Genomic DNA, 25,972 nt, shown 5'->3' on the forward strand with positions numbered 1-25,972 from the left:
AAGGGCCGGGTTCAGTACATAGGGGTCCCCCCCAACAACGTAATGCAAAACCAGCTTGAGCTGCCACCCAGTGACCTGGGAATCTTACACACACTCCTGGGAACGTTAAAGATGCAATACTTGGGGGAGGGATAGCTCAGTAGTTTGAGCATTGGCCTGCTAAACCCAGGGCTGAGAGCTCCATCCTTGAGGGATCTGGGGCAAAAATCAGTACTTGGTCCTGCTAGTGAAGGCAGGGGGGCTGGACTCAATGATCTTTCAAGGTCTCTTCCAGTTCTAGGAAACAGGTATATCTCCTATTATTATTAATACTTCCCCTCTCACAAGCACGGAGTCTCAGTGTAGCAGAAAATTTTTAATAACATGAGGTAAACAACATCAGCATTAAATTGGGAAAACACCATAACTAGGGTTCATAGAGCAAACCATGAGCAAAGACCCACCCTGGCAAATTGGGCTGTGTCCTTTCCTTTGGTTCTTGAGTCCAGCAACCCAAAAATCACCCAACGTCCCAAAAGTCCAACACCCCAAAAGTCTCTGTCCCTGGTCAGTGTGGCCTCCGAGTTCAAAGTTTATCTGCAGAGTTTTACTCCCCTAGCCTGGGTGGAAATGGGGGGGCGGGTGGTCATGGGCACCTTATGTGGTCCAAGGCCGACTGCCCCACCACTCTATGTGGTTCTGCTGCAGCCTTCACCACAAGCTGCTCCACTCCACCAGCCATCCCACGAACTGCTCTGCTCTGCCATTCGCTCCGCTCCACTCCACTCCACCAGCCGTCCCGTGGGCTGATCCAGCCATCCCGCAAACTGCTCTGTTCTGCCAACCGCTTAGCAATATATCTTCAGGCTCCACAACTAGTTAACACAGCACTTAGTGATCTCAGCTCTTAGTAATTGTAGCTCTTTAGCAATTTCAGCTCATAGTAGGGGAGCCCCAGTGCTGGTGCACCCTTGGCTTAAAGTGAATTCAGCACAGCAGCCTATATCTAGACTTTTAATAGAATCAAAATTAGCTCTGCTATTCAACAGTGGAGACAGAGGTAATGTAACTGGTGTTTCAGGGGGAAGGGGGTACCACACCATCAAGTACAAATACCTGTTCCCAACCTCTCTCTCAAGTCACTGGGGGGGGGGGGTTTGGAACCCATCTCCCTTGTCTAGCAAGTGCTACTTAGTTGATGGTGAGTCCCTCTGTCATAAAATAGTTCCACTGGCCTTGATTCACATAATCAGAGTAACAACACTTTATTCTTCCTACCCCAATAATAGAGAAACTGGGGATCCCACAGCAGCCAAAGTAACCATTTGGGCAGCTGTGGGCTCATGCTAGGCGGGGTGGGTGTGCCTATGCAAACAAGACCAGCCCCTGAAGTTCTTTTGCACAACTCGTCACAATTCACCACCATCCTGACTCTGCTTACACCTGCATTGATACACAGAGCAGTGCATCATGGGTAGCTATCCCAAAGTGTAACTTGCCACAGTGTGTTTTGGGAACTTTGTGCAATGCCTCATGGGACCAAAACATTATTGCAGGGGAAAATGGTAACATTGTGTCAGCATCCCATGATGCGCTGTGTTCAACAGCAAACAACCCAATGGTTTTCACACCTTAAAACTGCTGCATGTACACCATAACCCCAGAAGCACTGAGCAGGAACAGAAGCAGCAGGTTAGAGTCCCTATGCAGACTCTGGGGGACAGCCAGCATCACCTGGTGCAGAATCACCCTCCCCTAAGCATTCCCCAAGATATGGGTGAAAAGTCCATTATTCCTTTCACTTAACTCAGGGGAAGAGTACAAGGAACAGAAGGTGCCTATTCACAGACCTTTAATGGTCTGGAATGTGGTATGATCTTACACAGCTGAAAACATTTCTCCCGTTCCAACTTTACAACCCCTTTTCCCCAAGATTACTGTTTTTTCTGTTCTCCCTCTTTACTTATGTTTGTTAAATAAAGTAACTGGCTTGCTGTCACCCACTCCAATCTGCAGCTGACCCCCCCGCCCAAGCCCACTGCTTCTACTCAATAAAGAACATTTATTTCTCGAATCCAGTTACAGCCGGCAAGGGCTCCGGGAGAGCCAGAGGGAGTGGGCTAGAGAGCGATACAGCCTCAACCAGATGCCTCAACATGTCTGTTTGGTCCCTCATAATCTGAAGTATCCGGGGCCGGTGTAACCACTAGGCGAACTAGGCTGCCACCTAGGGCGTCAAGATTTAAGGGCGCCAAAAAGTGGTGCCCCAAATTTTTTTTTACTCTATTGCTCCCGGTGCGGGGACGGGCCGCTCACAACCACATTAGCACCTACCTCTGTGGGCGTCCTCTGCAACCATGGGCTCCGTCGCTTCCCTCCACCGCACCCCACTTCACTGCCCGCCTGTGCCACCCTGCCAGCCCAGAGCCACCTCCTCCCTAAGCCCCTGGGCTGCTGCATTGCTCTCTAGCCCACTCCCTCCGGCTCTCCCAGACCCCTTGCCGCAGCTGCGGCTGCTGCCCAAGGGCTGCCGGCTGCAGATTGGAGTGGGTGACATCAACCCACCTGCAGCTGGCCCTATTGACAGTAATGCAGGGGCGGGTGGGGGGAAAGGAAGAGGAGACCTCTGGCCACCAGTCCACCTGCGGAGCTGGATCATGGCCCTGCCAGAGGATACAGGGTTAAAGAGCTGCAAAAGTGAAACCGTCATCAGCACGTGCCACCTTCCAAGGCTTTATCCTTATCCATCCCTGCAGCCCTGTAGAGCAGGTAAATAGAGCCCCATTTTGGGGGGAAACTGAGGCAGAGAACAGGGACGTGACTTGCCCAAGGTCACCCGGGGAGTCATTGTTGGAATCCTGCTTTGAATGCAGGAGATCAAGGCTCCTAGTTCTGTGCTGGCTTAGACCAGAGGCCTTCAAGCCCTAAGCTCTGAACCTGCCCGCACAAGGTATTAATCTGGGATTCAGGGGCAGCACACTGCAAGTTTTCAGTGAAGAAACATGGCTGTCTCGAGCCCTTATGGCTACAAGGAAAATCTTCCAAAGGTGATGGGCATCTAACTGACACAGTTCTGTCTGCCTGAGTCTGCAGCCAGCCTGGGACAACAACTCTAGGAAATGCGGTAACTGTTAAGTCTAATTATGACACCATCAGAGCCAGATTTTCATGTAACTTGGGTGACCAGTTGTGTGGTGCACAACCACTGCAAGTGTGCGAGCAACTCAGGTTAAGTGCAGCTGAACCCTGGGCAGGCTGCAGCACCCAAGAGATTTTTGGTCTCCCACTGATGCACCAGTAACTTTACTGGGTAGAAGTTTAGTGACCACATTAGGGCCATATCCTCCCCACTTCCAGCGTTGGGCCAACTGCCTCTCATCATTCTCCTGATTGCTTGTATTGCTATTGACGGGAGATCTGCTGTGGATTGAGGGATGTATATGGACCTGCCTTTGCAGGCTCAGTCCTGGCCCAGCATTCAAAATAAATTGCCCTGAGTTTCAGAAGTACTGAGAACCCTGGCGTTCCCACAGACATCGGGGGAACTGCAGGTGCTCAGCACAGGACCGGCGCTAGTGTTTTTAGTGCCCTAGGCGCACGGCCATTTTGCCGCCCTGCTCACTGGTCCGTGGCTCCGGTGGAGCTGCCGCAGGCATTCCTGCGGAGAGGGTCCACTGGTCCACGGCTCCTGTGGAGCTGCTGCAGCCGTGCCTGCGGGAGGTCCACCGGAGCCGTGGGAGTAGTGGACCGTCCGCAGGAATGCCTGCGGAAGCTTCACTTCAGCCATGGGACCAGGGGACCCTCCGCAGGCACGACTGTGGCAGGTCCACCGGAGCCGCCTGCCACCCCCCACCGGCAAAATGCTGCCCCCCAATAATCCTGGCACCCTAGACGATTGCCTAGGCTGCCTAAATGGAAGCACCGGCCCTGGCTCAGCATCTCTGAAAATCAGGCCCAGGATAACACTGACGCCTCTGCTCTGGGCCAGAGCTCTCTGAGTAAGGGACTTCAGGAGCGATTGGCGTGAGGCAGAGTAAAACAACCAGGACGGTCATGACAGAGGCTGGAACTCTGTCCTCACCTCACACCTGTGGGGAAGACAGGCCTTCAGACACCCCTTCCCACCTGCATTGCACTTTCCAGCCCAGGAGCAAGGAACCATTTCACACCTTAGCGCTGAGGGGGATCTGAAGCCCAGAACGGGGAAGTAACTTGCCTGAAGTTATTCAGTGAGTTGGTGCCAGGGTGGAGACTAGAAGCCAGATCCCGACTCCCAGCTCTGTGCTCTGATCCCTAAAACAGCCCTTTCCAGATCCATAGGGGAGGAGGGGGGCAGGAGGGACTCTAGCCATGTGCAGGAGATGCAAGGCCATTTATTTTCATTAAATATGTAGACTAAATAATGAAATTAATATATTTTCAAGCCGAACATGTATTAATTCTAATGAACAATGCCACATTATGCAATATTCATTTCTGAAAGTTTATAATAAGCAATGCTCTGGGGGGGGAAGAGGGGAAGAGCGGGGGATGCAAGGTGGAAGTTTCGCCTAGGGTGCAAAATAACCTTGCACTGGCCCTGGAAGCATCTCATCCTGCACCACATGCTCTTGCTCACTGGAGGCTTTCCTGCTCTACATGTCCATGTCTAACTTCTCGGAGAGTGAAATCCTCCACGCTCTCAGCTCTGTGGCAGTTGTCCCGGAGGCATTCATGATCTCAGGGAACATGTCCTCCCGCGTTGTCTCTCTCCTCCTAATCAGCGAAAGTCTGCTTTCAGGTGCTGACACACTGAAGGATACATTTCCAGCTGTCAGTCAGGGGGAAAAAATAAAGGAGCTATTTTATAAAAATGAAATGTTTCCGTAGTAAGGCCGCTTTCATATAAAATCCAACCTCTTATTACATTAGGTGCAAGCCATAACATAATCAGACTCTGTAACCATGCACTGTGCTGTTTTGCTGCTCCAGCCATGGTGAATAGGCCCCCTCGGGTCATGGGTGATCACAGTTTTAATGAAGTTTATGGCAGGCTCATGTCGGGAGCAGAAGTAGCTAGCTGAACAATGGCCCTTCCGCATAGCACCACGGGAAGTCGAATGAGACTGCACTACCTCGCAGTCGACCCATGAAAGTAGAATTAAGCGCTACGCCTCTCGCAGAGGTGGATTACAGAAGTCGACATTAAAGGTGACTTAGGCCGGCATAAAGGACCCGGTAGTGTAGACACACACATTAACAGGTCGACTTAAGGCGGCTACCTTCGACCTAACGTTAGTAGACCAGGCCTGAGTCCCTGTGTAAACAGCGCTAGGTCAATGGAAGAATTCTTCTGTCACCCCAGCTACTGCCTCTTGAGGAAGTGGATTACCTATGCCGACGGGAGAATCCCGCCCGTTGATGTTGGTAGTGTCTACACTGAAGCACTCCAGCAGCACAACAGCACCATGACAGCTTGTTAAGTGCAGAAAAGCCCTAAGAGCTTGGAGGGAGAGTATAGCCTAGTGGTTAAAGGATGTTGGTGGAACTCAAGCAATCTGGATTCTATTTCCAGCTTGCCCCAGTGTCCCTACTTGACTTTAGGCAAATCACCTAGCAGCAATTTTTCAAGAGTCTAATTACGAGTGATGCTGAGCAGCTGCGTCTCCCGTTGATTTCTACAGGAGTTGTGGGTATGCGGCAGTTGTGAAAAATCCAACCCTCGGTGTCTCATATTGGACACTCAAAAGGAGAGGGCACTTTGGAAAATGTGACCTTTAACCTCTCTGTGTCTGAGTTCCCCACTGGTAAAATGGAGATAACACACTTCTTAACTTCCAGGGACGTTGTGCAGAGAAGGGTCACCATTCAACAAAGCTCCGGTACACATGCTGAACTTTAACTTTTAATTCGGTGGGTCTTCTGCACATGCTTAAAATTAAGCGCGTGCTTAAGTGCTTTGCTGAATCAGGGCCTTGTTCCTTAATGTTAGTAAAGAGCTAGGAGATCCCTGGAGATGGAACACACCATTGAAGAACTACAGTATTATTCTAGTTTTCAAACTTATTTAAGACAAACAGTGACCAAAAAGAAGACCATATTCGTTGGATTCGAAAAGGGGTGGAGGAGGAGCCGTGGAATGGGTATCAGAAAGAGGGAGATCACGCAAGACCTAAAATCATCTGGTCAATAAAAGGTGATGTGGGCCTTCTGCATTTTTACTGCTGGTCTCTGGCATAGAACTGGGCTTTGGGATGAATGATTTCAGCATAAAGAGTTACTCAGCATAATGAAATATGGGTGGGTTTATGCTACCATAGTAGTGATGCAAGAAACTCATTAATGCCGCTTCTTGCCTGCTCACCCCAACCTTTGTATGGTCTAATTCACAGCTGAAGACAGGGCTGAAGGAAATTAAAACAACCAATAAATAATGCTCTGCATTTCTAGTGTGCCTTCCAGCCACAGAGCTCCAAGTGCTGTAACAAAACCTCACCACCTTCCCTGAGCAGACACCTATTATTTTATCCCCATATTCCAGGTGGGGACACTGAGACTCGGAAAAGGTATATGAGGAGCCCAAGGTCACATAGCAGCTCTGTGGCAAACTCAAGAACAGGACCAATCTTTTGTGATGAGTCTACCCTACCCTAGCCACTAGGCAGCACTCACCGAAATAGACAGTGCTGAATCTTTCTGCCCCCACCATCATTCACATCACCAAAGCAATGCTCTTTGATAGTGGAGGAGCAGATGGATCAATGAATAAGAAGTGGACTGCAGCATCTTTTGTGCCATCCAGTTCAAGCTCAGGTTGGCAGGCCACAAAAGATATTACTATTTAATAGGGGAGGGGTGTCTCAATGCAGGTCCACATCACAGAACACCCCATCAGAGCTGGGATGGTTTTTTGGCAGAGCTAGAAAGGAGGCTAAGGAGAGGCTGTACCTATCTACTCAGCGCTTGGGGCTGGCTGTCCGCGGCAGTGCTGATGGGGAGATGGGAAAGAGGACTCTGCACTGTTGTTTCTGTGCTGTACCTGTTCAAAGGATGGAGGGCTGCAGATTTAGAGGCTGCCAGGCTGCCAAACAATGACTTCAAAAAAACACATTTAAAAGGCCTGGTCCTGCACAACTCCAGTTTCGCATCATTGTCATGCCATTGATTACACTGTAGTCCTGTCAGGATAAAACTAGAGTAAAGCACTGGGGTAAGAATGAGGCCTCAAAAGTGTTATCCATCTTTTCTCCCATGATGATGGGAGGCAGTGTTGCCTAGTGGATATATAGCCCGGGATTGGGCCTCAGGACCTATTCTCTGCTGCTGGATGACCTTACATTAGCCACTTCATCACCCTGTGCCTCAGTTTCGCAATCTGTAAAATGGGGATAATGATGCCTCCTTTGTAAAGCACTTTGAGCTCTACTAATGAAAAGCGCTAGATAAGAGCTGGGCGCTATTATCAGCCACAAATAATTGTCCCTCTGAACATCACAGATGGGCTGCAACTTCCCTTTAGTTGCCATTCACATGCTGTCACATGTTTAGAAACTGTCCACGAAAAGTGCTTCTCATATTAATCAAGAACAAAATTAAAATAGACGCCTGGCTCAGTGAACCCTAATTCAAGGAATTCAGCAAGTAGCTCGTAGCAATCGTCTTTTGGGAGCAAAGCTGTTGCAGAGCCGTTGCTCTCCGTGCATGTGTATTTTCCACAAACAGCCTTAGTAGATACTTCAGGTTGTTTCATTAGCGTAATAACACAACTAGTGGGGTTTTAAAAAGCACTCAGCTTTGGCCTCACTCTGCTCCCCTTGAAGTCAGTAAGGCCCATTGACTTCAGCAGGAAGAAAGTCAGGCCGAAAGCTGAGCACTTTTGAAAAATCCCACCTGGGGCTCTCGTTTATTGCTTTGCATCCAAGGATTCCAAAGTGCTTTGCAAAAGCGGGTAAGTGTCATTATCTCCCATTGAGCAGAACGAGAAATTGAGGCACTTGAGAGGAATTAAACTAGTAACACAAAGCCAGCCTGTGGCAGAGCCAGAAGTAGAAGTCAGGTTTCCTGCCACACTCCATGTATGGGACTTTGTCACTGCAACTAAAGCTGAAATGTCGTGGTGCTTGTATATAAAAGTAAAACTGTCTGCCAGCCTCTTTGATGGGGAAAAAAGGCTGGTCTTGCCATGGAGGCTGCATGCCTAACCCCTAGGGATGTTGGGGGAGACCATGTGTTTCTTTGGGCTGTGGGCATCAGAGGGGGTTCGGTCTAATCTTTCAGCTGGAAGAATAGTATCTCTGACTTAGGGGAACCAGTCATGCTAGGGGAAGGGTTCGTAGAGGTCTGACAGGGGTGCGAAAGACCCTTGCTGGGGAAAAGAATTTGAGGCAGTTGCTAAAAATGGGAATAAAATGTGTAATGGGATGTGCATAGGGACCATTTCCTAATCAGGGCTACCATGCACATATATATGCACTACGCACCCTTTATCCATGGGCCATATCATGCTATACCGAGTCCGTAACTCACATGGCTTGGAGGTGCAGGCTCCCCACAATTTGTCTAGGAAGTCTGGAGGGGGGATATCTTGCTTCCATCATGCAACCGTACAGTTATTCCATCAGTTTCCTGGTCCTCTCATCCAAAACAGCTCCAGGAAAATACAAATTCTTATACTGTGTGCAGTTTATTCTCCTTCTCCTCCTCCTCCTTCTCCTTTTCCTTCTATTGTGATAACACCTAAAGGCCAGCTAGGTTAGGCCCCATTATGCTCAGTGTTGTATGAAATATTGAAAACGACAGTCCCTGCCCCAAAGAGCTGACAATCTCAAAGACAAGGTGGATGAGACAAACAAGGGGGTGAGAATGAGAGCAGGGACAAAAATAATTGAAGGTGCTCAACTCTTAGCCAGTCAGGAGCTGTAATTGCCACAGAGATAGATGTTTAAACTCATTCAACAAAGCAAGGGAGGAGAGAAATTTACGTTGCACTATAATATTACTACGTAACGATACACCTAGAGGCTCTAACCAAGATCAGACTCCATTGTGCGTGCTAGGCACTGTACACACATAGTAAGAGACAGCCCCTGCCCTGAAAAGCTTACCAGCTAAATAGACGAAGGAAGCATTTATTATCCCCCTTTAACAGACAGGGAACTGAGGGCATGTCTACACTTACCTCTGGAGTGATCGATCCAGCAGGAGTCGATTTATAGCATCTAGTGAAGACATGATAAATCGACCACCGAGTGCTCTCCCGTCAACTCTGGTATTCCACCGGAGTGAGAAGCCAAATGAAATTAATGGGCAGCAGGTTTATAACAAATAAAAGGAAGTTCTTCTTCACACAGCGCACAGTCAACCTGTGGAACTCCTTGCTGGAGGAGGTTGTGAAGGCTAGGACTATAACAGCCTTTAAAAGAGAACTGGATAAATTAATGGAGGTTAAGTCCATTAATGGCTATTAGCCAGGATGGGTGAGGAATGGTGTCCCTAGCCTTTGTTTGTCAGAGGGTGGAGATGGCTGGCTGGAGAGAGATCACTTGGTCATTACCTGTTAGGTTCACTCCCTCTGGGACACCTGGCATTGGTCACTATTGGTAGTGGGCTGGATGGACCTTTGGTCTGACCCAGTATGGCCATTCTTATGTTCTTATGATCTACTGCAGTGAAGACACCGCGGTAAGTAGATCTAAGTACATCAACTTCAGCTACGTTATTCACGTAGTCACAGTAATAGTCTGATAGTCACATTGGATCTTCTGAGGGCCAGTCAAGTGCCTTTCACCACAAGACCTTACCATTGCATGTCTTACAGCAGAAACCTTATTTTTATTTTAGTGCCAATCTCAACCAATCACCGGAACATTTTCAGAATGATTCCTAAGAACATATAACACTTTGAAGTAAAAATCCCTTTTGGCTTATTCCGTGGAGAGATCAGTTAATTGATCAAACAAAACCCAGGCCCAATATTCCCATTATTTTTGTTTTGGTACAGAATTTGCTTTTCCACTGTCCCTGCCTCAGTGAGACATAAAGCAGTGATGAGCCTTGCCACCATTTTCCATTCTTCTAGGATATTGATTGTTGAATTTATATGGGCTGCATTTCTGTTATATTTCTTAGCATCCAGGTTGCCACTGTTTACACTGTAAAGAAAAAAAGAGTGTGTGTGTGTCTTAAATTACAAACACAAGACTTTCCTGGATCTGCGTGGGATGACTCATGATAGTAGAAAGTATTTCTCTAATTTAAGGCCAGTCTTTAGAGGAAACTGTTGCAACAGCTTCTCACAACTGGCCAACTTTTGCATAACAATAAGCACAATAAACTAACTTTTGCATCATCAGTTGTGCAACAGCTAAATCTCTGCTACCTCTGTTTATGCTGCACAGCACAACCACTCATAACTGTGTTGTGACTGTGGGATTGAACCCAAATTCTCTTGCACCAAAAGTCTGAGCCGCTAAAGGAATACCTTTAGCAGGTATTAGTAGTATAGGGGCTGTGACACATGTTTCAGTAGATGGCTACATACAGCAGTGACTAGTGGTGTACACGTACACTAAGGCGAGTGGTGTACATGTTAACGAGACATTTTCTTCTGAGGGCACCAACATGCTTTACGAACACGAATTAATAAATTAAGCCCCACAGTACTCCTGTGAGAGAGGTAAGTGTCACTGTTTTCAACCAAGACTTTGTCTATTCTTTTGATCTGAGTATTTTGTATTTTAGAGCTCCCCTGTATCTCTGCCATGCCTGATAAATAGTAACCGTTGTACAGATTAGTATACTGAGGCACCATTGGTAAGACTAACATTTTCTAAAATTAACTGGAGACACCCTGTTTTTTTAGTAATAATGATCACCCGAAGCTTGTGCTATCATCATTTGGAGTTGTGAGTGGTCAGCACCCACGACTGTCTGGCCCCAGGTGCCTCACTGGACACAGAAACAGAGGCACCAACATTTTGAAAAACTGGGGCTAAGGAACTTCCTCAGAGTCACCCAGAAAGCAGGTAATAGAAACAGGGGTCTGGATTCCCAGTCTTTTGCTCTAACCAGTTCTTCTACTCAATATAAATCACACAGGAAATAAATGTTAGTGCTGTTGATCATGCTGGGAGCTGGAAGCAAGATCTATAAGTTCTAGGCCAGAGATTTTTATACCATTAACATAAATGTTTAACTCAGACACACACAAACTTATGCACTGAAATGAAAATGTTTCATGCATCAGTTGGCAGCAGAAGTTACTAACATAACAATTAGAACAACATTCTGCCTGCTTATACTTAAGTTTCCTGGGGCACTGTTGGGTGGTAAGGCAAAGTGTTAATACAGTATCTCCTTGAGCCTGAGGTGCTGAACTCTTCAACAGGGAAGTATAACTAAGCACAAGGGGTTGGGGGTTTTTTTTTTTTTCTTTTTCATACTATAACTTCACACAAGGATAGGCAAATTTGCAAAACTAACTCTCTGATTATTCACCATATGGTTATACTTTTGCCATGTCCTCAGCAGAAATAACCTGTCATTGCCCCCATTGCAGCTGCTTCCTATTAAAAAAAAACCCACTCCACAAAGCACATCTATGTATGCAGAAAACAGACAAAAAACAAAAACAAAAAAAAAACCCTGAGCAGATGAGTTCAGACCCAGCAAAACCATGCAGACTGATAGGAACACAGACAGATATCAGTCAAGTCTTGCAGTAACCAATGATGTAAAAATGTGTGAATGGCTAGATATAGACCTAAGCCCTGAATCAGCAAAGGACTTAAGCTTGCATTTAATTATAAATGCATGCTTGAGTCATATACAGTTCAACAAGACTTAAGCACATGCTTCAAGTTAAATACAGGCGAGTGTTTTGTTGATTTGGATCCTAGTTCTGTCTGTCCAACTGTAGAACAAGTGTGAGTAAAACAAAGGTGTCAGTCACATTGTAATCACATAACAAATCATAAATAATATCTAACTGAATATATCTGTCAATGTAGCCGTCCATTTGTGCAATAGCAAATGTGTGTTTCTTTCTAGATCTGTGAGCCTGTCCATCTCAAAAAGAAGGCTTATCCCATCTTTTTCTCTCAGAATAGCTGATGGCTGGGGGTATCTCTGAAGCTACAGATAATATTTTGCAGTCTGCACTTAATCTATAATCTGCAGAACTGGTTGACATTTTTTTCTGGTCCAAAATTTCTGAAAATTTCAACCACTGGTCAAAACCAAACGTTTTTGCAAAAAATTTTTTTTGCAATTTTGAAAAATGTTGGCCAACTGTAAGTATCAGCCTTTACTCTACAGCCAAAGCCGACCTTACGCACAAACAAGTGGCTGAATGGGGAGCTGCAGTCAAGAATTGTCTATTATTTCACTTTAATTTGACCAGGTGATGGTTGTTAATATACTGTACACTCAAAATAAACACATTTTAAATCCTGCTTTCATATTGATTTTAAAAGTCCCAGGATTTTAGCTTCCATCTTCTCCCTTCGACTTTCAAATACCCAACCTGTGTTCTTTACTTGTGGCTCCAGATGTTGTCCAGTAAAAATTATGTAAAGAAAAAATTAAAATGAAATTCTCTGAATTGACTCTTACAGTTTCATTTGCCACTTTATTTTATTTAATTGCATGTGTTTGAGACTTTTTTAAAATGGCTCTTTTCAGCATCTTTAAAAAAACGCCTGATGGAAGACCTGATAACAGACTTCAAATATGTTAAGGGCTGTTATAAAGAAGACTGTGATCGATTGTTCTCCATGTCCACTGAAGGTAGGACCAGAGGTAATGGACTTAATCTGCAACAAGGGAGATTTAGATTAAATATTAGATAAAACTTTTTAACTATAAGGATAGTTGAACTCTGGAATAGGCTTCCAAGGGAGATTGCGGAATCTCCATCATTGGAGGTTTTTAAGAACGGGTTGGACAAATATCTGTCAGGGAAGGTCTAAGTTTACTTGGTCCTAACTTAGGTTTTGCCTATATACCTCTACCCCGATATAACACTGTCCTCTGGAGCCAAAAAATCTTACTGCATTCTATGTGAAACCACGTTATATTGAACTTGCTTTGATCTGCCGGAGTGTGTAGCCCTCCCCCCACCGAGCACTGCTTTAACACGTTATATCCGAATTTGTGTTATGTTGGATCGCGTTATATCGGGGTAGAATGGTACTATCGCTTTTGTTGGTAAAACTTTTGGCAGTCAGGGGTGTGAAAAAAACACCCCCATGACCACGGTAAGTTTCACCAGCAAAAGTGCTGGCATGGACAGCGCTCTCCTGCCGGCAAAGAGCGGCTACATGGGAGACCTTACAGTGGCACATTTGTAGCGGTACAGCTGTACCACTGCGAGATCCATAGTGTAGTCCAGAAGGCTGGACCGGATGACTTCTTGCAGGCTGTGGGCCGTTTCAGCCCTAAGACTGATTCTATAACAAAGCCAGCTACTTTGAGTGGAAAATGGACTCTCTACTTGAGCGAGGATACTACTATATCGCCAAGGAAGGCATTTCTGATGGGGTAGGGATGGTGCGCTGCAAAGCCATATTTCAAAGCCAACTGGGATCCCTTATCCAGCACAATGGTGCTTACGAATGGCTCGCCGGTGATCTCAGCGCCCCAGCCAGTATTTCACTCCCATGGCCTTTGGGATAGGGCGTTTGCAGGGAAGGAGATTTCCGCTGTGCCTGGGGAGCGATACACGCAGTGCAATAAATATCTTGCCATGCATCCCTGCAAATGCATTGTGCCCTGCCCAACATGCCTCGCTGAGCTCGGCTCTGCCCAGCAGCAGCTGCAGGCGGCTCAGGATGTGCAATTCTGTCTTTGCACCAGCAGCGCCCAGAGCGGCTCGCGCTGCAGCCCTCGCGCCGGCTCAGGGTGAGCGCAGCCCCCGCCTCCGTCCGCGCAGGCGCACGCCCCCAGCACCACGGTGGCATTCCCGTTGGCACGGCCGGCGTTCCGCCCCTTAGCGACGGGTGGGGGCGGAGCCTCCCGACTGACAGTCGAGCGGCCCAACGGGGGGAGCCGAATCGGCGCGATTGACAGGGGCCGGTGCTCGGCTCCGCCCCCTCGGTTCGTTGCGGCGGCCCCGCCCACCCCCCTGGCGCGGTCTCTTCACGGCGGCGGCGGCAGCGGCGTCTCCATTTTATCCTGCTTCTGTCTCCGCGGCCTGCAGCGCCCGACCCGCCCGCGCCCCGGACCCGCCCGCGACCCCGCCGCCATGAATGAGGAGTACGACGTGATCGTGCTGGGCACCGGCCTCACGGTGAGGAGGGGGCGCGCGGCCGGGCCGGGCTGGGCCTCGCCTCGTCCCGTCCCCGTTCCCCTCCCCCGGGGCGGCCGGGCTGCAGCGGGCTCCCGCCCCGACCCCTCTCACCCCTGCCCCGCCCCTTGCCCCATTTCCCCCCCCCATCCTCCCACTTCTCCCCCTCACCGCCGGCCCCGCCCCTTGCTTCTCCCCTCCCCCCCACTCTCCCTGCTCTGCCCCTCCCCCCGCTCCTGCGCCATTTCTCCCCCCCCCTTCTGCCCCCTGGCTCCCACCCTCCCTCCTCTCTGCTTCTTCCGCCACCCCGGGATCCGAGCCTGGGGGGGTCCCACCCGGAGCCCGAGCGGTTCGCTCTTCTCCTGGCTCAGCTTGCAGGAGAGGAGGCGCTGCCCAGCCCGGTTCGTTGGGGGGGCTCCCGTGTGACTGCGGTGCTAGGATAGGTAGAGGGGTCTCCCTTGCTGGAGGGGGCTTGACTATTTCACTGCAAAATCACGTTTCCTGCAGCTGCCTCTAGGAGGCCCCAGGAAATGCAATTGTTAGAAAAAACAATCAAACACCGACAGGGCTTTATTGCCTGGTGCTGATTGCCCCCCTTCCCCCCGAGAAAATGCACGCGCTGGGGTTTAAGGATTTTCAGTTGGGCTCTGATCTCCTTGGGTTGGAGCTGACACAAGCCTAGCTTTCGGCTGGAGGCAGGCAGTCTGTCTCCCCCTCCCTTCCTCAATGCAGCGTTCATGCTCTGTCAATCCCTGACTGCAGTAGGAGGGGGTGGGGAAAAGAACAAGCAATTGCGTGACTGAGTTGTAAACAGTCAACCAATCCCTTCAAGGGATCTTTTTTTCTGCTTCTGCTCATAAACTGTCCCTTTTTTCTCCCCTGCTGAAATCTGACTATTGGTAATATTCGGTGCTCTACAAAATCCTCGGTAATCTCTTCCTTCTGCGGTGGAGGATGCTGCTTTGCAGGTTGCAGATGAGAAGTAACAATGCTGCTGCTTCAAGGTCTGCTGTTACTGACTTCCTATTATTCATTCTTTGAACTGGGGGGAGAAATCTCCCTCCACCTTAAAAGCAGCAAAGAATCCTGTGGCACCTTATAGACTAACAGTTAGTCTATAAGGTGCCACAGGATTCTTTGCTGCTTTTACAGATCCAGACTAACACGGCTACCCTCTGATACCTCCACCTTAACTTTATCTAATACGACTTTAGTAAAAAAAAAAGTCTGAGCTGGATTGTGAGTTGCACAGAGTAAGATAGGCATTGTTCTTTTCCTGGAATGGAGAAAGAAAATACAATATAGCTGTGAATGAATGCTTCCTTTACTGTTAAAACTGTCTTTCTTGCTCTTGTTAATCTGGACAGGCATGCAATTTTGCATTTTGAGGTGGGTGGGCATTCCCCCATTTTCTTTCCCCTGCACTTCAGGCTCAGGGTTGTGATAATACCTTATAAAGAGCTGCATGCACTTCCTCCCATAGGCTAAATGCTGTTGTCACTTGCATGCTTTGGGGACTGATGCTTTACCTGTGGTGATAAATAGCCACATTTTTGCCATTTGAGATGGCCTGTTTGTTCCTGTAGGCCATTCCCTGTTGGTACAGGATTATTCCTACAGTACTTGTGCCTTAGTCTGGCTAAATGTGTGAAACCAAGGCTTTCCACCCTTTCCCTGGGGAGACACCTTGACAGCTGTTACTTGTCCCACCTTCCAAAAGTGGTGAGTGAAACTGACACAATCCTAGCTGGTTTCATTCTCCATCTACCTGACACGTGCTTTTTGAGTTAGCAAGAGGATCATAGTAACACAAGCTGCTCCCTCTATTTTCCTTGGGAAATCGGGCTTCTGTCATAGTATTAAAGTCAGTCAAAATATATGTGGTATTGAAAATTAGGGAAATGGCTCAAGTTCCAAATAACTAACGAGACTATTCAGAAACACTTCTGTATTCGGTTCTTTCTCCTACAATAGTTTGACACTACTAATGCCTGAATGCAGCTCCCTGTGATTGTTACATTTGAAACACAGGATGATAAAACTGAGTTGGCAAGCTAAGCACTTAACCTACATATCTAGTGCGTTCATTGTGACTTTACATGACTGAGATACAAGGCAAAGTGCATTCTTCTCTTCTGGTTGTCCAGCTGTACCATCCTTTTGTGTTCATCTTATGAACACATCTTAAAAGATCACATTGATCTTAACCCATTTAAGAGCTACAGGTGATCAGTAGTTTTATTTGAATGGGTATACTTGAGCAACTGGCTGTATTGTTATGAAGTGCTTTGAATGAAACTTGGATAGCTTGTGGTAAAAGGTAGAATTTAACTGTTAGTTCTTTGTGCTGTAGTGCCTAGGAGCTCCAGTCATAGTAGGTATTGGATTTAATTGTGGAAGTTCTTCTAAAAGACTTACCTCTTCATAATATTGTTTTGAAGAGGTAAAATTGAGTTTTTTGTAAGAACAGACTCAAATGTGGGGGAGTGAATGCATGGGAACAAGGGGAGGAATGGTATAGCTAAGGGATTGGGATCAATAACATACACTGCAACTTTGAGAGGGAAATAGATTACCAGCTAAAAGTAGTAGTAAACATCAAAGCTGGAATCTAATTCAAACTTGACTACAGGATTTCTGCCCGGTCAAATAAATGAGGTAACAAACAAGAAGCTTGAAATTATTGTCCTATGGTCATTGTGGCTTTGAGTTCAGTGACTACTTGGGGTAGAGGCTTAGGGCGTGCCTACACTGGAACTTTACAGCACTGCAACTTTCTCACTCAGATGTGAAAAACACATACACTTCTTCCCGATTGGAGCAAATTTCAGCACTGTGAAGTGCCAGTGTAGACATTGCACCAGTGTTGGGAGCCATGCTCCCAGCACTGGTAGCTACGCCTCTTGTGGAGGTGGGTTTTTTAGAGTGCTGGAAGAGCTCTTTGCTGCAGCCACACAAGGCACATTAAAGTGCTTCCAGTGTAGACTAGCCCTTAGAGAGTAAAGCTACAGCAGAATGACATGAATATCCTCTTTGTCCTGTTGTCAATGAGGGTTTGGGGATCATGTCACGTGTTGGCTGGCCACACCCCCTTAGCCTCAAGGAATCTGCATCTAAGAGAAGCTGGATAGGGTTCCCGTTAGAGGCCCAGGTAGGAAGATGAGTGAGGCATGTTTTCTAAACTTTCTTGAGGGGGGGTGCTTTATGGGATGGTTGAGAAGCTGTGTAAGAGTTTCTGAGGGTTCACATTTGGTGTGTGTGTTTTCTAAGGGGAATGGAGAGATGTCAGAGTTCCTAAAGATGAGGAACCTTAATATATTCTACATGGAAATACCCTTAATCTGCTTGTCAGAAGTAAACTGTAGAATAACTTGTATCCCTAGACACTAGTGAAATATCCGCACTCAGATGTCTGTACAGTACAGTGTTACTATGCTGCACCTGTCCTTCGAATTGCCATCATATCAGCACAACTTTTGGTGGAAATGCCAAATGTTGCTGAACTCTCAACACAGTGAAGTCAAGAAATTTGAAATTCCAGTCTGTATAAAACAAAATATATAAAATCTTCTTTGCATTGATCCCATCAAAAGGGATCTGCTTAATGAGTCCTCCCTCCAAAGTACTCTGTTCAGTACCATATCTGTCACACCACATGCTAACATGTCTTCCCGTATGACCTCCCACCACCTATTTCTTTTTACTAATTTAAAATCAAATATTGTTCTAAAGGCACTTGTTGCTTCCCCATTTTGTCACTCACATCAAATGTGAAATAAAATCAATAAGTTGTCAGCTCTAGTATTGTCTAAGCCTTTGTACTGGGGCATAAAAACATGCATTGTCTGTTGGTGATCATTCTAGACAGCCCCATAGGTTCACTGTTACATAAATGTTGTGGAGATATGCTAACCTACTGTATTGTCAAATGGTTTTGATACTTACTCAATTGAGGTCTCTTGTCACATTGGGGAAAACTTGCTGTACAAATTTAAATAAGCCTCTCTTATGACTATCCAAAGGCATCACATCACTAATAGTTGAAACATTTAGAAACCTATTAGGTCTGCTAGTGAATTAAAACAAGCTAATTCGAGAGGTTGATTTCCCAAGGAGCCTGGTGAGATTGGTAGCCTACAAAAAGTAAAACCAACATGTACATAAGTCAGGCCATGTCTACATCTAAAATTTTGCAGCGCTGGTTGTTACAGCTGTATTAGTACAGCTGTATAGGGCCAGCGCTGCAGAGTGGCCACACTTACAGCAACCAGCGCTGCAAGTGGTGTTAGATGTGGCCACACTGCAGCGCTGTTGGGCGGCTTCAAGCGGGGTTCGGGGAACGCGAGAGCAAACCGCGGGGAATCAGGTCTCCTTCCCCGGTTTGCTCCAGTGTTCCCCGAACCCCCGAACAAGCAGGTCTCCTTCCCTGCGGTTTGCTGGGTGGTTCGGGGAACGCGAGAGCAAACCCGGGAAAGGAGACCAGCTTCGCCGCGGTTTGCTCTCGCGTTCCCCGAACAAGCAGGTCTCCTTCCCTGCGGTTTGCAGGGTGGTTCCGGGAAACGCGAGAGCAAACCGCGGCGAAGCTGGTCTCCTTTCCCGGTTTGCTCTCGCGTTCCCAGAACCACCCAGCAAACCTCAGGGAAGGAGACCTGCTTGCTCGAGGTTTGGGGAACGCGAGAGCAAACCGCGGCGAAGCTGGTCTCCTTTCCCGGTTTGCTCTCGCGTTCCCGGAACCACCCAGCAAACCTCAGGGAAGGAGACCTGCTTGTTCGGGGAACGCGAGAGCAAACCGCGGCGAAGCTGGTCTCCTTTCCCGGTTTGCTCTCGCGTTCCCGGAACCACCCAGCAAACCTCAGGGAAGGAGACCTGCTTGCTCGGGGTTCGGGGAACGCGAGAGCAAACCGGGGAAGGAGACCAGCTTGATTACCAGAGGCTTCCTCAGGTATGCTGGGATACCTGCTTATTCCACGGAGGTCAAGAAAAGCGCTGGTAAGTGTCTATATTTGATTACCAGCGCTGGATCACCAGCGCTGGATCCTCTACACCCGAGACAAAACGGGAGTACGGCCAGCGCTGCAAACAGGGAGTTGCAGCGCTGGTGGTGCCCTGCAGATGTGTACACCTCCTAAGTTGCAGCGCTGTAACTCCCTCACCAGCACTGCAACTTTCTGATGTAGACAAGCCCTCAGATTGGTAGTTCTTTTATTGTTACTTTAGTGGGAGATGGATCAGTTGCAATGCTAATTAGTCATGGTATCTATTGATAAAGAGGTGCTGGGATGTTTGTGCAACCCTAAATTACTAGGAAACTTGGTGTTCCTAGAGTTAAAAGTACAGCTGAACATGGGAACTCCTAATTCATGACAGATGTCACAATCTTTTGTCTGTAGGAATTAAAACTTAGATGCTACTTGTGATCCATCGAATTAAACATGTATGAGGATGGTGGGGGAGAAATGTTGATCCATCTTAAGAGGTGGTGCCTTTCTGCCTACATGTCTCCCAAAAGGATAGTTTGTATTTTCAGAGCTGACTGCTGCAAACTATGATTGCCGTACAACACCAGAGCTACCACGTGTCCTGCAGTTTTCTTACTATGTCCTAGAAATCCTGGTGATGAATGACATTTCAAAGTTCTAAACCTTAGTTATTGTAGTTATGTGCTTAGAGTGCATGTTAGGTTGAACCTATGTCTTGGTTCCAGCCTAGTGTTGGCTGGCATCATAGGGACAGATAGCAGCATCATGAAATGAATAGGTAATAAATCACTACTCGCCGGATTGGCGGGTAGCGATCGATTTATTGGGGATCGATTTATCGCATGTAGTATAGATGTGATAAATCGATCCCTGATTGCTCTCCCGTCAACTGCTGAACTCCAGCTCGGCAAGAGGCGGAAGCAAAGTCGACAGGGGAGCAATGGCCATTGATCCTGCGCCACGAGGATGCAAAGTATGTGATTCTAAGTCAATCTAAGATACAGCGACTTCAGCTACATTATTCTTGTAGCTGAAGTTGAGTATCTTAGGTTGATTTCCTCCTCCTCCCCCCCCGCCTCGCCCCCGTGTAGACCAGGCCTAAGAGCGTGGGTTGACATGAAAGAGAGACTAAAGAATGAGTTTTTACTGGCCAGGGTTCGCTGTCAAAAATATTCCTATACCATGCTTGGTTAGCATGCTAGATATGCTTACTCTAAACATTGAGAGAGAACATGCCTCACCAATACACTAATGCCTTTCAAGTGTCTGAAAAAATTAAACAATTGATTCCAAACCTCTTGTTACTAATGTTTTTTCCTCCTTATTTTCTTAAGTTTTAATCAGAAATTCAACTGATTAATGTAATGGCTTGAGCTCACTTCAGAAAGTAAAGTGTACTTGGGGTTGGAGGAGTCTGGTCTGACTGCCTGTCAAATCAATATACATTCAAATAAAGTAATAGTCATAACAGTATCTCCATAGGAGTCTTCACTCTGTGTGTCAAATAGTAATACACCACATTAGATATTTTTGCCATGGTGAAAAAAATTATAGAACTAAATTGAACTAATCCACAGATTAAATTGCTATACAAACACATCAGTAGATACGGGTCCTATAGAAAACAATTCCAGGTCACTCAGCTTTTCAGCCTGTGTCATGGTATAATTCCCCACTCTGAACCTTAGTGTCCAAAGATGGAGTAACAGCATGAATTCCTCTAAGCTCAATTACCAGTTTAGTACTCGTAGCGCTGCCGCCAACCAGGAATTCCAGTGCCTGGTACACTCTGGTCCCCCCAAAACCTTGCCTGGGGACCCCCAAGACACAGTCCCTCTGGATCTTAACACAAGGAAAGTAAATCCTTTCCCTCACCATTGCCTCTCCCAGGTTTCCCCTCCCTGGGTTACCCTGGAAGATTACTGTGATTCAAACTCCTTGAATCTTAAAACAGAGGAAATCACCTTCCCCGCCCTCCTTCTCTCTCCCCCTCCCAGACTCTCCCTGAGAGAGAAAGTAATCCTAACACAGAGAGAAATTAACTTTTCTCTCCCCCTTCCCTCCTTTCTCCCCACCAATTCCCTGGTGGATCCAGACCCCGTCCCTGGGATCTCACACCAGAATAAAAAAAACAGTCAGGTTCTTAAACAAGAAAAGCTTTTAATTAAAGAAAAACAGTAAAAATTATCTTTGTAAATTTTAAGGTGGAATATGTTACAGGGTCTTTCAGCTATAGACACTGGAAATACCCTCCAGCCTAAGTATATAAGTACAAATTAAAACCCTTCCAGCAAAATACAAATTTGAACTCCTTCCAGCCATATACACATTTGCAAATAAAGAAAACAAACATAAGCCTAACTCGCCTTATCTACCTAGTACTCACTATTCTGGACATATAAGAGACTGTATTAGAGAGACTGGAGAGAAACCTGGTTGCACGTCTGGTCCCTCTGAGCCCCCAGAGTGAACAACCACCAAATTCTAAAAGCACACACACAAACTTCCCTCCCTCAAGATTTGAAAGTATCCTGTCCCCTGATTGGTCCTCTGATCAGGTGACAGCCAGGCTCACTGATCTTGTTAACCCTTTACAGACAAGAGAGATATGAAGTACTTCTGTTCTATTAACTCTTATCTGTTTATGACAGCCTGTCAGTTGATCTACAACTTGGGGTTGATTTGCAACTGCCTAGTTAACAACTTTTGGTTTAGATTCCTTGAACAACCTCAGTCTACCTCTGGGGGAATGTAATTTCCAAATGGATGGCACACTGTTTCATGCACATCATCTCTTCTGGTAGCTGATTATGAGATGGAATATCCCATTAATCAGAGCTTTAAAATTAGTTGACTTAACTCTTCTACCTTGATATCCATTGGTTGGAATATATTAATGATAGTGCTGTGAGCCTCCTAGAGACTTTTTGGGGGTGGGGGGGGGTGGCATGAGGGGAGCTTTGAATATCCATGCAGTCTGCTAGTGTATGTAACTTAAAGATGAGTATTTTCTCTGGTAAGTGAAGATCTTGACCTACTAACATACTGCCTGTCAAGATCACTTGGGCTTCCAACTTGTTAGGTTAGAACAGTTATGCCTCAACGTGTATTTAGAGCGGATCTTAAAATCAAAGCTTGGTCTTCTAAACTAGAGGCTGTGTCACAAGATCACTTGAATACAGAATCTTTCCCCTTACAGACAATGACACAATTGGCTGAAGTTTCAATCATTCTGGCAGTTTGAGGCTGTGTCTGAACTTGCCATCCTTGGCACCAAGCTCTAGGAGAAAATCCATACAAACTCAGACTTTTTTTAAAATTTCTTGGAAGGTTTTCTGTTTGAGAGTGAGACTCCTACCATATTGGCACCAGCAGAGAGCAGCAAATCCTATTCATGTAAACAGGGCAGGTCACTTGGTGTCTTTGCTTGTGAAAAGCTGTCACTAGGAAGCTTAACTTAAGCCCCAGTGCCTCTGAGTTATCTTTTTCTGTCCCTATGTTGATATAGGTTCATATCTTTCCTTAACCTGTTACTGTATCAGACTATGCTGAATCACAGACTGGGCTCTTGGACGGACACTTAAGCATGAGGCCAAAGGGAATCTGCTTTCAGCTATCTGACAACTAGCACCAAAAGGCCCTCAAACAGTCTATGCCTCAAGGAGCTTGCAGTCCAAAAGGATTTATCACTGACTGACTGCATATGCAACAATGGCATGTTGCTGCATGGGTATGGTTAACACTAACTTTCACTTTTCTGATTGTTCAGACTCTCTCTTGGATGTTCGTTATTATATGCCAAATGAGCATGCTAAGCCTCTTTCTCATTAAGATTCCCTGGGCTATCTGGGCCCCTTTTCCCAGCAGAAGCCTTGGTGCAGTTTCATCAATATTTTGTGTTCCAACAGTCACTAACTTATTTTAAAAACTACATGTGGCAGGCTGATGGACCAGATTGGTTCTACCAATAAAATGGATGGAGGGCCACAAACTGCTACTGGAAGGGCAGTTTGGCAGTTAAAAACTATCACTTTTTCCACCTTTTCCTCCCTCCCCAGAGGCTGTTCTTATTCTGTTCTCTGACTAACTTCCCCATCCCAATTTGTCATACTGGCATAAAGTTTCAGCAGTGGGGTCCCAGGTGTGAACTGCTGCACCTGGGGCATGGATGTGGCCTCAAAAGCCGGATCAGCCAACAAGTTTGCCTTTGGACAGTCTATGTCTGCAGCTATCTTATCAGAGAAAATGATGCCATATCAGCCTAATACAGGACACAACAAGGCTTGATACAGTATGTTGCTGCCTCTTTCACATTTTCCATCTGACATAGGCTTGTGGCATTTGGGTACAAACTGCTTAAGTTGAAGTCCAGTGCTGTGCTAGAACCTGCTTTTGGTGGTAGTGTAGCAGGCCATTAGTTGCATGGATTTCCATCTATTACAAATGGATCTTAAATAAAATTGTGTGGGCTCTGAGTTGTATGAGAAGAATCCAGGTTAGACAAGTACAGAACTGAAGGAATGAGGCAACTAGAACACTTTCTATGACTTCTGCCCAGCTCCAAATTCATCTTCTGCTGCTTCCTCTTAAGATTGTCCTGTTGGAAGTGGCATACACCTGTGAATTGAGAGCGAGATGAGACAAAAGATACCTAAAATGTCTATTTGTGTCACTAATGGGGAGAGGAAGTCGGCTGACATCCAGCTTTAGGAATTTAGTTATTGAAGGCATTAGAATAACTCAGGTATGTTAAGTTGACTTTTTTCTTTTTGTTTTGAAATCCTACTCAGCTTTCTCATGGCTGAACTCAGACATGGAAATTATCAATGCTGTGCTACCATCTGCCAGACCTGACAAGCCAGTGTTTTGGCAGATTTTAATTTTTCAAATAAGTCACTATAGGCACGTGGCTGTTGAAGAGACAAGCCATTCTGTTAATGAGGACGTGTCAAGCCAAATCCAAAAGACTACAAATGAAGACTCTGCAGGTTAATTTAGTGAACTGAGTCCAGGGTTTCAAATCAGCCAGTGAATTAATTGTGCTTGGTAAATCCTGTTGTTCACTGTCAGAATAGAGGTTAGTGGCACCCTCTCTCAGGTAGGGATCACTGCTCTTTGCTAGCTCTGCTTCTCTGTCAGCATGACTTTTCTTTCTGGATTGAGCAGTAGCTGGGCTAACCCTCATTCAGGACAAAGGCGATCTGGACATGTAGTTATGTATTCCATTTGGGTGGTATGTAACCAACAAGCAGTAACTTCACTTTACTTGAAAGAGATTCACATCTTCCTGAATTCTGGCACTGGTAAGTGCTGAGGAATGCTGCTGCTGCTGTAGTATTACTGTTCTTGGAGCTCTGTTAGCCATGCTAGTAGATAGTGCGACATGTGAATTCAGCAGACCTTGATCTTAGTATAAAGAGACCACAGGCTTGATTTGGTGGCGAAGGCACTCAGCTGGGTTTATTGTTGACAAAGCACAGTACTAGTGCTCTGGCTCCATGGTTACAGGTATAAAAACATGTATGACCACAACAATGGGACCAGCTCAGTGAGTGTACCAAGATGCTGTCCCCTTGGCTGGCCAAAGATGCCCCTTCTGTGACATCTCCTTTTTATACATTGATACAAACAAGTTACTTACACTCCAGATGTTGCTAGTTACCACCTTCTCCTTGTACCTGCTAATTTGAACAGAACATCTTTATCCCTTATCCTTTCATCCCATGCCTATCTTATAAGGGATTGGTGCGTTCCTTTACCATCTCTTAAGAATGTTTATGTAGTTACTTGAGAATACTGGGTGTTTGTGTACCTTCCTCTCCTGTCAGGAATACGCTTACTTGGTTAGACAAAAATTGGTGTGTGTTGCCAAGGCTGAAGAAAAAAAACAACGCTGCCCCCTCCTCTTCCAACCAGCATAAGCTAGCTATCCTGAAGATTAAAGCACTGCTTAAGTTGAGCTTGAGACTCTGTGTATGGGTGGGAGCCAGGTTAGAGGCAACACTCTAGTTACAGCTTGAGCTAAAAATGAAGTGAAGACAAGCCCTTAATGTATTCTAGTTCAACATATCCATGTTCTAACTGTCTAAAAGGCTTGTATAAAGAGCAAACAAGGGTTGACTAGCAGAACATTCTAGTTCTGTAATTTTTTTTTGAGAACCATACACTAAAATGTAGACCCACAATGGGCAGATGTTTGGACTGTTAACCAATATGGGTTAACAGGTTCACTTAGCATTGTGCTAGACCAGACTCTGGAAAAAGAGCAGCGGGCAATACTGAAAATAGAAAACTAATAACATAAGATGAATGTTGGTGAAAGAGCCTGGCTAGATATGATGGCTTTTGGCTGACAGCTGCATGCTGCAGATTCTCAGGAAGTTGGGAGAAGAGGCATCATTTTCTCTTTAAAATGGCCAATGGTTTGGTTTACTTCTTGAGGGCAGCGTTTGACATCTGAATGTCTTAAGGATGGATGTTAGCATATCCAGCTCCAGGTCAGATAGCGTTCATCTGGCAAGCTAACAGGCAGCTAATAGGCATGGCCAAAAGACTCACCATCACTATTGATGCCTCTGACAGTGGATGTAGGAGTCAAGGATTGAATGTGGAGAACTACCACTTCACTCTGCAAGCTGTCATGGAATGAGAGAGAAGGTCCTCTCATGGACTGCTAACTGGTTAAAAGATAGGAAACAAAGAGTAGGAATAAATGGTCTGTTTTCAGAATGGAGAGAGGTAAATAGTGGTG

At 46.3% G+C, this 25,972-nt stretch overlaps 1 protein-coding gene across 1 annotated transcript in view; it reads left to right on the plus strand.

Moving 5' to 3' along the window:
- The first annotated feature begins 14,123 nt into the window (after positions 1–14,123).
- Positions 14,124–25,972, plus strand: part of GDI2 (GDP dissociation inhibitor 2) — a 32,462-nt gene continuing 20,613 nt past the window's right edge. The window contains exon 1 of the mRNA XM_050936931.1: positions 14,124–14,245. Coding sequence (XP_050792888.1) covers positions 14,201–14,245 — 45 coding nt within the window. The 5' untranslated portion in view covers positions 14,124–14,200. The remainder of the gene's footprint in view (positions 14,246–25,972) is intronic.

Source organism: Gopherus flavomarginatus, chromosome 1, assembly GCF_025201925.1.
Source record: "Gopherus flavomarginatus isolate rGopFla2 chromosome 1, rGopFla2.mat.asm, whole genome shotgun sequence".
NCBI classification, from domain to species: domain Eukaryota; kingdom Metazoa; phylum Chordata; order Testudines; family Testudinidae; genus Gopherus; species Gopherus flavomarginatus.